The sequence below is a fragment of the Pteropus medius genome, unplaced genomic scaffold, assembly GCF_902729225.1.
Source record: "Pteropus medius unplaced genomic scaffold, Ma_sr-lr_union100, whole genome shotgun sequence".
Taxonomy (NCBI): Eukaryota; Metazoa; Chordata; class Mammalia; order Chiroptera; family Pteropodidae; genus Pteropus; species Pteropus medius.
In genome coordinates this window covers 958,316-975,826 of record NW_024352149.1, presented here as the reverse complement: position 1 = coordinate 975,826, position 17,511 = coordinate 958,316, and the positions used below count along the sequence as shown (strand labels likewise).

Genomic DNA, 17,511 nt, shown 5'->3' with positions numbered 1-17,511 from the left:
CTTTTATTGGTTTCAAGGGCTCAGGGGTGCTGATTGGTGCCAAGGGTCTGAGACCACACTTATCCTAGGATTATAAGATTTTACGTTCAGTGCCATTAAATTCTGTGTTTAAGAAGTGTTCTAAGTAAACAATAACTTAGAGGAACACAGTAGATATCTGTCAAACTAAATTTCTACTCTCTATACAGATTCAGAGATCTAGTGCGATCTCACAGATCTTATACATTTTCTTGCTCAGCCTCCCAGAAGAGCAAGAAGCACATCTCCAGCGCTGCTTGGCAGTCAGCCCTGCCAGCCTCTCTCGTTGGATCCATGCCTGGGGCATGCCAGCCTTTACACAGGTTCCACTGGGGAAAGGCTCTGATTGTCTGATAGCAGTTCCCTGCACTGATCCTAAGCCCACACTCTTAGGGTCTGCCCAGTGAAAGCTCTCTTTTAAGGAAATAATTTTATAAGAATTTTAATTAACATTTATCTCAAATATGCAGGAAAAGTAGACAGAAAAATAAAACAAATCTATCCACTTCCTAAATGCAATGAAAGTGAACATTTTGCCATGTTGCTTTAATCCTTATTTTTTAAAAGAATAAATGTTACAAGCACATTGAAAGGCCTATTATCCAATAATTTCATTCTCTTTCCCTTCTTCCCAAAGTAACTGCTCTCCAGAAAATGTCATGTGTCCTCCCTCATGCACAAGAACCTTTTGATGTTTGGATATCTCATCCGTGTCTTAGCCTGTTTGTCCTCTGTGTGTGTCATGCATGCGTATTTGCATGCATGTGTGTGTAAGTGTGTATGTCGAGATGTCTACTAGCCAATGTCTCAGCCTCCTTGAGACAGAGAGCTTTAGCCCAAGGAAAGTGCTTCCAAGGCCAAGTTCAGGCCATGCCCCAGTGGGGTTTCAGCCCCCAAACCCGGTCCTCTGCTCTTGTCTGACTGCGAGAATGTTCATGGTTCTATCTCCCTTTCTTTCCTGCCCTTCGTATCTTGACATTAAGCCAGTAAGTGTGAGGAGAGGACGTGGCTTCGAATCGGCAGCGTGTCTGAGAGGGACCCCACTTCTTTGTTCTCCCTGGTAAAAGAGGGCAAATTACTTGGGAAACACTGCTTTTAGTTTTAGGGAATTTTGTTAAACTTGGTGGTTGGGTTTCCGCTAAGTAGCTGCTGATTGAATCCTTTAGGAAGAAAGTGTCGACAGCCCTTTCACATACACCGCGTGATTTTATAAACTGGTTTTCGGGCAGTGCGAGAGACCCCTTCCCTCCCCAGAATGACTTCAGGTACTGTGCCATGTCTGACTGAGGCTGGTATCCCCAAAGAGGCAGACACGGTCTGCATTTTCATACAGCGGCAGGGGACAAGTTTTCTCTTTTATTCCCACTGGTCAGCACTTTGGAGTCTGTTTTAGCTGAAGCAGAACACTAAACTGTCTTGCCAAGGACAAACTACAGCAGTTCCTCTTCCTGGGTTATAACTGATAGCTCAAAGCCTTCATTTTACAAGTATCATTTTCCCAAATAACATGCTAGGCTAGGACAAAGGCCACTCCAAATCCACAGATTCTTCCACACCATGAGGACATCACTCTAGAATGTTCCGCGTATTGTGTGGGGGAGGGGTGGGCTTCGCTCTTGCGCTTCCGATTTTTATTGATCATGTTAAAAATAACATTTATTAACTTGGGGTTCTAATTTAAGGCATACTCTGCCATGATTTCTGCCATGATTGGCTTTATAGAGTGCTTTCCTGGTCAGATGGTCAGAAACACAGGAAGTGGTGCCTGGACAGGAGGAATAGCTGGCACATTTGTGGAATAGCAGCCCTCTGCCTTCCCGCAATTTTTTTTTTTTTTTAATGACCTGAGAAAAGGCATCAGATTTCTGGTGTATTGATTCCTTTTCTCTTTGTGTATGTGGTAGAGGGAGAACAACTGATAAAAAAAAAGGAAAATAAAGCCATTCATCATGCAACTGGTTATTTTATGCAGGAAATGTTTTCTTGGTTTCTGTTTTATGTGACCAAGCACTTAACTCTGCATCATCATACAAAGATGTTCCTTATGTAACCTGGATTCCACATCAGGCCATATGGGCCCTTTTTACGCAGCAGGCACAGTGACCCTGGTGGATGATGAAGGCCCACGCGACGCAGTCCAGGCAGACTTTCCCTCGGCAGAAACATCTGCTGCTTCTCTTTAGAAGGGTTCCTAAGAGTATTCGTTACTCAGCGTCCCAGGTAGAAGGCTTCCAGAGCTCTTCCTGCCTGACCTTTGTGAACCGGGAATAAAAATGTTGACCTGAGGCAAAGTGAAAAGGCAGAAAGGAAAGAGAGGCCTCTGACACAGTCCAGACCACAAGAACAGAAGGCTTTACCCCTGGTGTCTCATCGCTCTAGGGGTTTCTGTCCCCGTTTGCCAGCCTGATTTCACTGAGATCATGCAAGGGCCAGCACCTGTCACCAAGGCCAAAGAATGCTTGTATATTGTCATATAGTTTGGTATTTCATTTGACACTTTTATATGAGCTTCCATATTTAGGAAGCTGGTAACAAAAAATAACTTGAAACACGGATCTTATAGATCTCTAAAAAGCATATGCCCTTATACCTCCTTCTGAAAGGGGCATCTTCACTCTTTGCTGCTACTCCGTGGGACTGTCCCTCAGAAGGGACTATGATTGCTCCTCCCCCACTGTTGACACAATGCTCCCTGATTGGTTTGAGGCCAGAGTCATCCCCTAGGTAACTTAAAAGGCATGAAAGTGCTCCCACGAGGTAGTCTCCACATTTATCTTCAGGCAATACTTTACTTGAAAAAAAAATATTCTGATCTCACTTGTGCATTTTGATCTCATTTATTCCAAAAGTCCAAGGCTTAATAAAACGTATACTGATAACCGAGGATAAAATCGGAATTTAGTTGACTTCGAAACCTCTGCTTTTCATTCCCCTTGTGATTCCATGCCATGTGTTCACCTTCTCTAGGTAACAGCGACCAGTCGGGGTCCCAGGAGAAGCTGCTTGCCGACAGCCAGGGCCTGAGTGGATGCTCTCCACGGGACTCAGGATGCTATGAAAGCAGTGAGAACCTGGAAAACGGTAATGTCCGCACAGATCATCGCGAATGCTTCTTAATAGGCAAGCAAGCCACTTGGGTCATTTCTTGACATCTGTGCTTTGGCTAATGACCGTCTTTCTTCCTCAGCCTGAGCTACTGCTTTTGGGAATACTGGCAATAGGGAGAGGAGTTTTTCCAGGATTGCTGGTGCTTAGTTAAGATCCTTAGGAAGAATGAACATCCCTCAAGAACCTAGGCGATGGATGCTTTTGAGAAATGAGTGCAGTGGTCTTCTTATTCTTTCATTCCACCTAGTGCATGCATGGAGCGTCCAAGACTAAATTTGTGAGTCAGAGAAAAGGAACCCTCCAATTTCCATTGTCCTGAGACTCTTAGAGTCTTAGCACCAAATGCAGATCGTGAAGAGTCATGGGGTTTAGAGGGAGAAGACCTGGGGTTTGAACCCCGACTAGAACATTTATGAGCCAAAGACTTTGGTCAAATTACTTTAAGTCTCTGAGCCCCCTTACTGCTGAAATAGACAGATGAGTTTTTCTTTTATAGATCATTGTAAGAATTAAGGTAATAATATATTACTAATACCCAGCATTTATTAAACACTGACTATGAATTGGGCAGTGGGCTAATTTTTTATGTAAGCAATTGCTAATTATCAGTTTCTGCAGTTCATATTTTATAGATGAAGACTTTAAAGCTCAGAGGGATTAAATAATCACTAAAGCCTTGTTCTTTTCATTTACATCATGTTTCTCATGGTTGGTACCTAACAGGCTCTCAGTCAATGGTAGACAATATTTTAGACCTTATTTTCCAATGCCATAAGCATTTTCAAGTCCAAACTCTAACTACTTAGTGTCATCATACATCAGCCAGTGGTCTCTGGGCTGTCTTGAGCTTTAAGCCAAAAGGGATAAAAAACGATGGATTGATTAAAATCGGTAGACCAATTTTAAAACAAGGAAAAAGGCAGCACATGGCATGAAGACTTCTGTGTGTGTTTGCTTGCTTGCTATTTTGAGGAACAAGAATATCTCAGAGCTGCCATTCCTGGGTCTCTCATTTCCATATGAGGATTTCGAGGACCCCCCTCTGAGAACAGGAGGATTCCTCTAGCACCATCATCTGTCACCTCGGTTTTCCTTCTTACGTAGATAGTAAGCTTGAGCGGGGGCAGCCCTCGGCACTGGGACGCAGCCAGTGGAGCTTGTCAGCTTGGGGGTCACAGTTGCAGAGTGACTCCTTCGTCAGTTCCAGAGTGACGAAAAGACAGATTCTGGCAGTGGTATATCAAAGATTCGAGTATGAAAATATCTCATTGATATTAAATCCAAGCAAAAAGACTGACTTTATTCAAGCAGTCGTTGCTTCATTTTTGTGGAAGCTGGATCTCTGAATCAAGGGTATGTGATTAAATCTTAAAATATTATACTTTGTTTTTTAACAATCTCAAAACCTCAGACCAGTTAGACAGAGCACGACTCCCCGGATCTAATCTGGTGCGTCTTGCCTTCCCCTGCAGCGAGCGTGACTGCAGGCTCAGAGTGACGGTCCCCACACTCACTTTCTGCCCTCCCCCACTCCAACCCACGGTCTAGTTCCTGGAAGTTACTAGAAAATATGTGTTTTTGCCCTTAGTTGGAGCATTGAGTCCCATACCCGCTGCAAATGATGGGCTCAATTTAAATCAGTAGTTTACTTATCTTTCGTAAGTACATGCACATAGAAGACATTCAGTAAATAGATTTTGGGACAGCAGGATCAACCAAAACTTTCATTTTGCATATCAGTATAAAAGCATGCAGCAAAGGTATGAAATTGCCGGAAGTCCATCATTTAAACAAACTAAAAACATTTTACAGCAAGATGTTTTCAAAATAGAACTGACTTTTTTTTTCCATCTTTTTTGGCTTCCTCCACTTAATAGTTAAGGACAATGGTACCTCCTCCACCTTTGTTTATTCAAATATTAAACCAGGCTGCACGATTCTATTCTCATTCTCACTAGCGAAGTATTTTCGTTGAATGGAGAAATAAAAGCACATTGTATGTAAAGTAGCCAGTGTTGCTTACGCAGTTCGTAACTTCTGGTTTGGGAGCCCATGCTACCTCAAACCCCAGTTTTTAACTGCCATCTGAGGGGCCTCTGTGGGGTGAGGCGTGAGGGCCTCGAGGGGACGAGGTTGGCCTCGAGCCACTCCGACACTTTAGCTTTGATCTGTTTTAAAAATGAAGCTTCATTAGCAAAGATAACTCCTACTTTGAAAATGACTGATTCAAAAGTACTATTTTCTTAAAAGAGAATGATTCTATTTCTGTGAGGAACTCAGTGTTCATCTTTCTGATCTCTCCAGCGTTCTAGTTTCTAGTCAGCCTCTAATATCTGTTCCTCCCAACTGCTGCGTGAAGTGAATAAATTCCGTCTAAAATACTCGCGACCATAAAACCTAAATGGTATGTCTCCTATGTCCTTTTCTTTATGCAATAAAACCAACATTTGAGTGTCGGGAACTATTAGGTCTGTAAGGAAAACAGTCTCCCAGGTAGCTCATCCATCAGGGTCACAAAGCAGCAGTATCTTAAGTGCCTCGTTGTGGCCAGAGCAGTTACTGGGGGAGAGGGTGAGTGTGGTGAGAGAGTCTCACGTCTTGTTGGCCACTTCCCTGACCTTACAGTCGATATGAAATTCCAGAAAGCTTACTTGCCTCAGATGGAAGAGGAGTCATAAGCAGAATGGGCTCGGGTGAACTCAGTGCTACCGTACGTGGCTCTCTGTTTCCTCTTGTGCCCCCAAAACTCCCATTGTAGTAAGATTAGGAGGGAAGGGTTCCCCTAGATTACTGTTAAACACGTGAAGATCATCATGAAAAATGCCCAGGGTCGATAGCTGCCATTGGAACCCCATCGAGTAGCCCATGTGTTCAAATGTTTGTTGAACACCTACTAAAGCAAAGCTTTTTAAACTGCAGGTTGCAGTTCATTAGGCTTCGGTTCTTACCCATCCTTGGGTACCTAGAGTTGTGCTCTACATGATATATTTAATATTATCCTTTTGAAATTAGAGTAAGCTTGGTAGAAAGCTGTGAAATCATGAAGGAATCTGTTTTTTTCTCTGCTGATAATGGCCAAACCACTCGTAATGACAGTGCCTCAGGCCTTTTCTCTTGTTCTTTTTCTCTCTATATGCATAGACATTTTTTCCAGAGAACTTTCATTTACCCCAAAGGGTCCATTTTCTTAGAGTTGGCATTATCCATACCCCTTTTTCTCCCAATCAAATCAGTCCACCACCCAATTTCTCTTTGCTGCTTATTTTGAAAGGATAGGATTGCTTTATGGGGAGATGTCAGAATTTTAAATTAAACCATTGAATTACAGATGTTCACTGAACAGTGGACTAGGAAGAAAACCTTTAGTTATAGGAGAGTGGATTTTCAGAGATTTCTTTGCACCTTCCAGACCTGATGTGAGTTTAATATTTTTACCTTTTTCTATTGGCCTAAAGTACCAGGATCTCTTAGCTTATATGTTTATCATCTGGATGTTCCCCTCAACCCAGCATCAAAGCATACACTAAACGTGGTAGTAACCAAAACTGTAACAACAGGTAGAGAGAGAGGAATTGATGATAACTGAGCATTTAGCACCGTGCTTGACCCTCAGCTAGTAAATTCTCAGTAAAGCTTATCAAGCAGTAATAGCGGTTAATATCAATTAACAATTGTCAAATAAGTAGATTATGTCTGGTTGATAGTTTAACGCTTAGTCTGACAGTTTATTTTAATCAGGGCTTTTGTTTCACTGATAATTAGAACCATGTCAGTATTTTATAGATTGTCGCAAGTGAAATACTCACTTAAGCTTATACACCTCTTTGTTCCAAGGTTGACTGACTATTTTCTAGGATTTATTTGTTTTCCACACTCGAACAGAAGAGTAATCGGGGAGGGCTTGGAGGAAGGTGTAATTTGAACGGTCAGTGGTCACCAGTGAACCCTTGGGGGCACCGTTTATGGAACCTGCCCCGGAATTCAGTCAGTCCACCTCCCCTTTCCAACCGTGACATTAGAAAAGTGTACTCACTAAACAGAAAACCTGTTAGCGTCGTTTCTAGTGGGGTGTGGATGTGACTGCAGCTAGAAACAGACATTAGGCCTAGATTTATTTTTTTTGCCTGACACAGCGTTTTTCCTTACCACATAACTCAGTTACTCAATTTTGGTCTCTATGAGTTCTTTAATAAGACTAAGAAATCTTTCTAAAAATAAAAACGGAACCATAATAACCCTATATCACCCAAAGTCATGAATGGCGATTTTCTGTTCTTCGTGTATGTAATCCAGCAATGGGATCTAGGTGTTGGAGATTTCAATTACGTTAGTAAACCTTTATACATCAGTTTGATTCATGCACCTCTTAAGATGTGATTGTAGAATATTTCCTTGTCTCACAGGCAAGACTCGGAAAACTGGCCTTCTCTCTGCCAAGTCATCGACCGAGTCCAGCTTGAAGTCTTTCACCAGGAACCAGCTGGGCAACTACCCAACCTTGCCTCTGCCGAAGCCGGTGGACGCGCTGAAGCAGGGGGACGGGAGCAGGCTGGGCGCTGGTCTCGCCCCTCACACTTCCAAGCGCTGTGACCAGCCATGTGCGACCGGCTTGAATAAAAACCGGAGAAGCCTCCCCGTTTCCATCTGTCGGAGCTGTGAGACCCTGGAGGGCCCCCAGCCTGTGGAAACTTGGCCCCGATCCCATTCCCTGGACGACCTCCAAGGAGAGCCTGACGCCGAAAAAGATGTGCCTAGTGCGGTGACAGAACCCTCCCCTCAGATTGCACCAGAAGTGCCACAAAAGACAGCCCCCGCCATCACAAAGGTCCACAGCCCCAAACAAGATTCCGCCATTGACAATGCATTGCTACTGACCCAAAGTAAGAGATTTTCTGATCCTCAGAAAACGACTACTAAGAAACTGGGCGGCTCGATAGCAGCCTCTTCACGTGGCACGTCACCTCCTCCGTGTTTGCCCAAAAACTATGATGCTCAGCCTCCTGGAGTTAGACACAGTTTAACAAGGACTCCTCTTGAGGGTCACAGAAAAGGACTCGAGTCTGAAGGAGCACATCATGCCCCGGGCACCAAAGAAGGTGAGCAGAGGGGCCCTGAGGCCAGAGCGCAATCCAGACATCCTGCCCAGCCGCCACCTGTCCCTGCAAAGAAGAGCAGAGAGCGCCTGGCCAACGGCCTCCCCGCTGGCCCTCCGGGTCCCGATGCCCCCTGCCTGCCACTGAAGAAGGGTGGCCCCAGCGGCCCCAGCGACTGTCACTCACCTCAGGCTTCTAGGCCTCCCTCGCGGCAGGAGCCTGGCAGCCCACCAAGCACGCGGCCACCGCCCTGGCTCTCAGAGCTGCCGGAGAACACGAGCCTCCAGGAGCACGGTGTGAAGCTGGGCCCGGCCTTGAGCAGGAAGATCTCCTGCACTCGGGGAGTCGACCTGGAAATGCTCACTGAAGACAAGTTACGAGCCGAAGGCATCGATCTCACAGAGGAACCATATTCTGATAAGGTATCAAAGGCCTTGGCCTCACTTCACAGGCCTCTGCTTTTATAAGTCAGGGATCCAGGTGAGAGGAACACCAGCTGCCTCGGAGGCCAGCTTGGAGGCGGGGGCCTTTGTGACAAGTGAGAGCACAGGGTGGCCCACAGCAGGGGCCTCTGCCACTTGGTGCTGGGCAGTTGCATGAATGGGGGCACAGTGTCCGGATTAAATGCCAGTACAGCCTTAGAGTTTTCTTTTATTTTCTTTTGCCTGTTTGTTTTTAATTTTTGGCTGTGATACATTGCAGGGAGGACTGTCAATCAGTACTAGAACTGATTCTCAAAAGGCATGGTTTAGCAGACAGGACAGGCCTGAGTTCCAGTGTCCATGTCTTAATACGTATGTTTTTAGACATTAACAAGTCATTTCCTTTTCCTATTTGTAAAATGGAATTAATAATAACCTCTATAACTACCCTTAGAGGTATTATTAGGAACAAATAAAATAAATGTAAACATACTTTGAAAACTGTAGAACCCTATTCAGATATAATAATTGTACAATTATCTGTATGGGTAACGGGCGAGGGCGAGGGGATTATATGAAAATCCCATTGTACCCAAAACAATGAGATCCATAAAGAAAACTTATTTCTCATTTAAAAAAATAAGAGTAGATCTATCAATACTACCATGACTTTGCAGACAAATAAATGAGAACAGATGTAGCCCTACGCTGCTCATGGAAATGAAAGCTCTGTTATAATGCAATCCAAGGTGTCGCCTTCCAACAAGAGCCAAACGATCAAGTAGAGTTAAGTGAGGGCGTTGGCCCAAAAAATACAAGGTGGTTGTGTTCCGCTTTAATTATGTTTCAAAACATTTTCCTAGAGCTCAGTCTCTCCCTAAAAGATAAAGACGTACAAGTATTCCTTCTGAAACCCCCTGACTATGGAGAAAATGTATTCACTTCAGATGTAAACTCTTGGTGATATTTTCCAGTAGCTAAACGCCTTCTCCTACCTGACGTTTGCTGTTCTCCCTCGCAGCACGGCCGCTGTGGGATTCCTGAGGCCCTGGTACAGAGGTACGCAGAGGACTTGGGTCAGCCCGAGAGGGACGTCGCCACCAACATGGACCAGATCCGCGTGAAGCTGCTCCGGAAGCAGCACCGCATGGCGGTGAGCAGCTGGCGCTTCGGGTGTCCCCTCGTCCTGCCTTTTGAGTCCGTTTAGTTACAGAGTTGAATAATGAGCATGCTGACAACCGCTGAGTAGCCCGGGGTTCACCGTAGCTGTCGAAATGAGACACCTTGGGGGAAAGTAATACATAGTCAGCCTGCTGACTTTTAAAAATACAGTTTGGGAAAGAAAAAATAAATAAAAATTGTCCATAACCCCAGTACTGTGAAAAAGTTAAGTCAGTCTAGGCATTTCTCTGTACAGATACAGTAGTAAATGACCAGATTTGAAACCTGATTGTTTTCCACGATCAGCATGAATCTACTTCTGTTATTGAAAATTCTTTTGTGTTAATATTTCACAGTGCTCTACTAGGTGGATGTGTGCTAGTTTAGCTAATCCATATCGATGAAACATTTAGACTTTGCAATTTTTTATTTTAAACAACATTCTAAAGAATATTCTTAACAAATCTTCGTAGATGTCCAAGGTCAATTTCTGAGGACACATTCCTTTTAAGTGGGTTTGCTTCATCAAGACTGCACAAAATTTCACGGATTTGCACATTTGGTAGTAAATTGCCTTCCCAGAAGTCAAGTGTAGATGTCCATTTCCCTGCCATAGCTAACACTTGATATTATTGTAGTTTACATTCTTTATAACGGTATCGATAAAATGTTTACTCTTCTGGTTGTTAATATGGACTCAAAACCTAGCAAAAAACCTACTTTGTAAACACTCTACCCACTGAGTGTCTTACTTTTCACACTATCTATCGCACAGTGTTGCTTCTTCCGTCACCTTAGGGTTCTCTCCTTGAAGAACATGTCACCGTGAGACAAAATAACCGGAAATGTAAATGCTTTCAGTTTGGAGATGTGGACACATACCTGGGGTTAGATCTAATTCCAAGTACCTTCTAGAACCTCAGACCATTCCTTGAGAATTTGTCTCACCTTGAAGATGAGAAAGAATTCTTCAAGCTCCTCTTGGTCTTCGACATGTCATAGCATCATCACTCTCTCATAGTCCAGCAGCGTAGTACATTAGCAGTGTTCAGGGACATGAGAAGTTGCCCCCTCAAGTGGCACGAGCAGTCTTTATAAAATGCCTTTCTTTGTTTACCCAGATCCCGAGTGGCGGACTCACAGAAATCTGCAGGAAGCCCTTCTCTCCCGGGTGTGTTTCGTCCGTGTCGGATTGGCTGATTTCCATCGGTCTCCCCATGTACACCAACACCCTCACTGAGGCGGGGTTCAGCACACTGGGCCAAGTGCCTTCTCTGTCCCACACTTGCCTTCAGGAGGCCGGCATCACAGAGGAGAGACACATAAGCAAGCTCGTGTCTGCAGCCAGACTCTTCAAACTGCCGCCAGGCCCCGAGGCCATGTAGCTGGGCCTTTCACGGACCTCCCTGGACCAGAGCCACCCTCTTTCACTGTGCTTATGATGCTGATTCAATTCCCCCCTCACTGGACGTGCAGACCAGATCCAGAAGAAAGGCCCAGTGTGTGGCCACATGGGACCGATGACCCTCTCTTCTCCAGAAGAGTCCCCTCGAGAAAAGTGGTGCGGTTCTCTTTGACCCCCAAAGAAAAAACAAGCACTTATTTTTATTTTCAGAACACGACAGAGCCAAGATGCCGACCTGCCACAGGTGCTGTGCCTCCAGGCTGTCTTGGTGCTCTGGGAGAGGGCTGGGGGCGGGGGGTGGGCAGCCTTTCTCTTTCTGATAGTGCCCTTGCCCTTCTGTCTGTCGCCCTGCAGGATCCCCGAGGGCCAGACAGGCTTAGCTAGGCCAAAGCAACAGACTTGGGAGTGATTGTAACACCATTGACCTTGCTCATTGGTTCAAAAGTAAGAAAATCTGGCTGCACTAGAAAAAAAAGTCCTATTCTCCTTTAGATAAACAAGAGACATTTTAATAATTGCTTCCTAGCAATCAGCTTTTATTTGCCTTAATATTAGCTTTTAAGCAGTTATCTAACTAGTGTTCACCTCCCTGTAACCGTAGTTCCAAATCTTCAGCTTAGACTGCCATCTGACACGTCTGAGATGTTTTCAGCAAAAATGGGCTTTTCGAATCGTCTCATTCCAACATGGCTTATTTTGTAGGGGTGTTTATCAGCACAAATTTCATGTTGGCTTTCAGTTTTTAAACTAACTACAAATCCAGAAAAAAAGCTCTCTGAAATTCACAAAGACATCCTGTTGTGTATATGTGAGTGTGTGTAGGGGGGTGGTAGGGGTGTGTGTGCTTATAGTACCTATCTTTCATTTTAATCAGTTTCGTATTGATTGTTACCTGTGGGTCATCGTGCTACAGTTTTAACTTGGACCCTTGACCATGTCCATTCCAAAATTCAATCATCAGCTAACAGGTCACCTTCTCAAAGAGTCATTGTGAGGCTGAATTTTTCAGAAAGGTGTTTTTAAAAAGGGAAATGGTTTATAAGCTGTTTTAAAAGTGTTTTTTTTTGTTGGTTTTTTTTTTTTTCAGTTTTACAATTAAGATATTGTTTTCCTTTTCTTATTTAGATAATTCTTTTAATTCAAATAAAGGTTCATTTTGGAGCCAGGCAAACCACATTAGCCATGTATTAAGTATTTGCATATTTACCATTGTTTTCCAATTGATTTCAGCATATTCTGTCCTCTTTTAGTCTTGTGTCTGATTTTCTAGCAAACAGAAATTTAGACAACTAAACTATTATGGCTTCCGTTGCTTACAGAATGATTTTCCTTTACTAAAGTTCTCATCATGAGGGCTATTTTAAGCATTGAATGTGATCATTTACAACAGAAAAACTTTGAACACAAAGCCTTGATCAAAAGTTCTGAAATATTTCATCTATTCACTAAAACAAATGATTTCCCTCAGGGAAAAAAATAAGTATTTTATTAATTATAAAGCCATCTTTAGCATTTGCTTTATATACTTGGATCTATGTTTCTGAGGAAAAGGACATTCTCAGGTGATGTATTTTTTCATGCTTTGGTATGCATTTAAAAAAATAATATACATTCAATAATACTCACCTTCTATAAGATGCCATGTAAAGAAGTGGAATTCTAGAATAAAAAGCTGTAGCTGCCAAATTTCTCTTGAACTCTTGAAAACAGCCCGTTTTTGTCATCTCTGGCTGTGACATTCCTGTGCATAGCTCGTTTGGAAAGTTGAGGCTGCAGGGTCCTTCCAAAAACCACATCACCACCGAAACATATTTCAAGGGCCGTGGGGGAGGCGGGCGCTGTCCATCAGGCTCCTCATCCTGCTCTGAGAGACCCTCCTCGTAGTGAAAGCTGAGCAAAACGACCACACAGAAGTCACGTAAGAGATAACAAAGGGGAAGGCGAACTCGCGTGAATTTCCAGGTTTTCATTTTCAGTGCAACATTTTCATCTAAGTGAAAGTGGCGCCAGAAAAGGAAATTTTCTGAGCTTGAGCTTTGGAGAATGGCAAACCACATTTCTGTCACTCTTCTTTGGAAATCATTGCCTTTGCACAGAAAAAACTAATTCAGGGACCATGAGTGATTTGGGGTGGGAAGAGCTTCCTAATCTGAGGGGTCTGTGGTGGTTTTTTACTTTATTGTGCTTTTTTTTTTTAAACAAACAAATTTGTATCATTAGTATTTGTTTGGTCTTCTTTAGCTTTAAACTTTTAATTTGATCCTAGAAAAGCCTCCGTGTTTGTGTGTGGCATTCGACTGTGGTGGTTCGGGGCCGCCTGTGGATGTTGGAAGATGGGTGATAGGCGTCAGCAATATCCAGTTTTAATCGGTTGCACTTGGTACAGAAGGTTGAGAGATGGTGAAAATTGTTGTCTTCGGAAAGCACAAAAGAAACCTGGAAAGGCAGTTCAGCTCAGGTAGCTACATGTCCGTTGTGTAAATTTTTACTTTGAAGCTGTCTAGATGGAAGTGCAGCCAGCCCCAGCCACTATTTACATTCCCAGATAACCAAGTAGCAGATAGATTTTCATGGCCTTGCCTTAGTCAGAGGCCCTGTTCTCTGTCCTGAACCCACATGTGGGTGAAATTGGAAATTACTAGTCTATTGGAAGTCAGTTCTGACATAGCAAAGTTTGCTTTCCTAACTGCAGCAAGAGAACGCAATTCGCCAAGTCAGTGCTGCATGTGTGTACTGTATTATTTTCAGAAAAAAATAAATATAGTAGTCTGCGTCCAAGTTATCTTGATTTTAAATTGATAGAGAAAACAAACTGTCAAGCAAGTTATATAACAACTAACAACATTGCACTTTCTGTATATGAAATCAATATTTAAATAACTTATTTTTCTCCATTGCTGATCTTAAACATTGTAAGTAGCTGTAATATACCAGTACCAATCTGTTCTTGCAATTGCTTCAGCCCAAGAAAGCTGTGTATTGTTTTAAAAATTGTAAAAATTATTGTGATGATTCATTTAGCAAAGAGAAAGGACAGAGGGTTTTCCTATGTATCAAAACTTGTCTATAATTATGTCATCTATGTACCTAGAAAAAAAAAAGTAAATAAATTTCTTCAATTGAATACGCCTCTTTTGTTGTTCCTTAGGTATTTCAAATATGAATGGAATAGAAATGAAAAGGAATTTATGTGGTTCAAGAATAAAATACATTCTAAAAACAGTAGTAGCTATATACAGTTACTTTGGTCACATCACCCCTCACTGACATGCACCGATTCTCTTTGCCAATTTATTATATATTTTTTTTCAAATATTGCATAATCGAATCACATAGTCACAGCATCTTAAACCAGAAAGAGATGTGTGGAAGTCATTGCTAATGTAAGCTCATCGTTTTCAAATGAACTCTGAGACCACGTAGGTGGTTGACTTGCCCGATATCATACAGTTAACAGAACCCAAGTTTTCCATTGACAGAGAAAAAAAATCTAGGTTGGGACATTCTAGAAGTTAATCAACTTGACAAAAATACTTTTTCAGCATCGATGCACCATGACTGATATAAAAACATGTTTTATAGGTAGGAGGATGTGTGTTTGTAATAGAACATTTTGAGTAGGTGATGCCTTGCAGTCGAAGCAAAACAAAAAAAGTTCCCCTCCCCCTTCCCCCAGCCACCTCTTAAGTATGATAACCAGTGTTTGCTTCACTTTTTGGAAATGCCCTATATATTCACAGTTTAACTGTACATGTCTTTTTGTATGCGGGAATGATAGCACATTCTTAACACTTTTTCACCCTGCTTTTAAATTCAATATACCTTGGATATTTTGCCATGTCACTATACCCATCCATTCTCTTAAAGGCTGCATGGTATTCTATTATGCAGATAATTTAACCAGTACTCTGTCAAAAGACAATCTTTTGCTGTTATAAAAACAGTTGTTAGGAATATCCTTATGCCCAGCGGTCCCCAATCTTTTTGGCACCAGGGACCGGTGCTCCTCTGAGAATCTAATGCCTGATGACCTGAGGTGGAGCTGAGGTGGTGATGCTAGCGCTGGGGAGCGGCTGCAAATACAGATGAAGCTTCACTTGCTTGCCTGCCATTCATTTCTTGCCATGCAGCCTGGTTCCTAACAGGCCACAGACCAGTACCGGTCTGCGGCCCAGGGGTTGGGGACCCCTGCTTATACCCATATTATTTAGCATGTGGAATTGCTATGTTGAAACTGTGTGTTTTAAATTTCAATAGAATAAATCCACTGGTGGATTTCATTAAAGGAAGCTTTACCATCATAAGTTTTGTTTGTAAATCATTGTCTTATTCCTCACTCCCCCCAATCCATTTTGTAAATGAGAATCTTTAACGTATTCTTAGAATGGAAGTTCATCTGGAGGGTCGCATTATTGTAGAAGTCTAACCGTAGACATCAAATCTTTTATCTTAAGCTGACTCATAAAATTTAACAGTTCAACTCAAAGAAGATGCTTTTTTCCTTAGGATTCCTAAAAGCCTTGTCTGGATTCTTGGTGTTCTAACCTCGCTTCATATACAGATATATTGCATTCACTTAAAAGTTGAACAGAAATTTGATGAGGGAAAGGAGAAAAGGGTGGTAGTCACCCTTTAGCCACACAATTCATTTGGGAGGCCTTAATGACTTTCTTCACTTGGCTGTGAGGAGCCATTCAGAACCAACTTTGGACGCGGTGCTTCCTCAAAGAGTGTGAGAGTAAGAGGCAGTGGGGAGGAGAAGCGCTACTCAGGTGTACGTCTAGGTACCTCGTAGGATGATCAAAAAGACACAAAAACATATTTCATGAAAATAAAAGCATGTGGAGGAAGTAGAATGATATAGGACTTCACGGAGAAAAGGAGAGTAAAGTTTTTCAATTGTTCCTGTGTATGTTCAGTGGACAATGGCAGGTATCGAAGTGCTATGGTATTTGTTTTCTGGGCAGCACTATTTTAAAAGCATCTCAGTTCCTCAGACAGCACCCCTCCAACGCTATGTCCGAGAACACTCTAAAAAGGGAATGTAGCTGTCACCTCTTGTACACTTTAATGAAAACATCTGAGGAGTCTATGAAGCCATGTCTGAGTCCAATGTGGAAGAACACGGGTACACGTGTGGGGGCCACCGAAGTTAAGACTAATCTGACTAGAATTGACTGCCATCCCCTTCATCCTCAGCGCTCGGGTAATGAACATGGAGCCATAAGAGTGATGGGTACAGAGGGCCGAGGGACCCAGAGGGGACACCGACTCTGTCGAGAGGAAGCGAAGGCCAGGGGAGGTAGTTATGCAGACTCCGTGTGCCCATGTGCTAAAGAGCATCAGACTTAAAAACACAAAGTCTTGAAAAGCGTGAGAAAATTGAGGAACGATGTATCATCTCCTGCGTCCCCGATCTCCTTTCCCACCTGGCCATCATCCCAAGTGGGTGATCTCTCCCTCCACTTCACAGAATCACCGGAAACTTCCTCCTCTCTGGACCTCCTTCAGCCCACTCGCAGACTCCCCGCGAACTCACCTAGTCCTTCCTCCTCGCTCCAGCCATGACAAAAGAGGGGTTCCTTGTCTGTCTGACCTTTCTACCTATATTCGGGACCCTGTCCTGGGACCCCGCCTCCCCGACCATCATGCATTCTCTCACTTTTCTGTAGCTTTTCCTTGAACGTGTTTGCAATGGCTGTTGCCGTCCTTTCCAGACCAGCCCCTTTTCTCCTTTTTTTGGATAATCACGCTGCCTACCCTTTGGGAGAATCGCACCCTCCCCCCATGTTTCAAGGGATGCAGCTGCACCCCTTAGTCATGGTGCCTCCCAGGCCCCTCCGAGCATGGGCACAGCTCACACCAGCCCTTTCAGCCTCCTCCTCGCAGCTGGGCTCAAGCTGACGGCAGGAAAGTGCGCTGGAGCTAAATGGTACCAGTGGTGGTGCTGATGGATCCCACAGGGCCTAGGAGCTGAGACACCCTCGGCCATTCTGTTCTTGCCAAAGCTGCTTCTGCCTGGCCTTTGATCCTTTATGCCGATTGTGGGAGAACATTTTGCTTATGTAGCCCAAAATAATATTCAAAAAAAAGGAGGGCTCCCTGGCACATTTGAAAGGTGCCCTCCAAAAGTTCTGAATCGTAGGTTTGAGTAGTTGCGAGACGATGCACTTCTAGCTTACTGTATTTGCATTTTAAAATAAAATTACGACATAATTTTAAAAATATATATGGGTGAAAAATAAATACCTGTTTGATACCATTGTCCATTGAAAATACAGAAGAACAATTTAAAAATTTTGCT

General features: G+C 43.3%; 1 protein-coding gene across 4 annotated transcripts in view; it reads left to right on the top strand.

Moving 5' to 3' along the window:
* SASH1 (SAM and SH3 domain containing 1) overlaps positions 1-14,333 on the top strand; it is a 209,619-nt gene extending 195,286 nt beyond the window's left edge. For 2 of the 4 annotated variants that reach the window (XM_039846945.1, XM_039846949.1), the window contains 4 exons: positions 2,986-3,099; positions 7,530-8,641; positions 9,663-9,794; positions 10,924-14,333. In XM_039846945.1, coding sequence (XP_039702879.1) covers positions 2,986-3,099; positions 7,530-8,641; positions 9,663-9,794; positions 10,924-11,187 — 1,622 coding nt within the window. In that variant the 3' untranslated portion in view covers positions 11,188-14,333. The remainder of the gene's footprint in view (positions 1-2,985; positions 3,100-7,529; positions 8,642-9,662; positions 9,795-10,923) is intronic. The other 2 variants (XM_039846946.1, XM_039846948.1) reach the window with 2 other exon arrangements.
* The last annotated feature ends 3,178 nt before the right edge of the window (positions 14,334-17,511 follow it).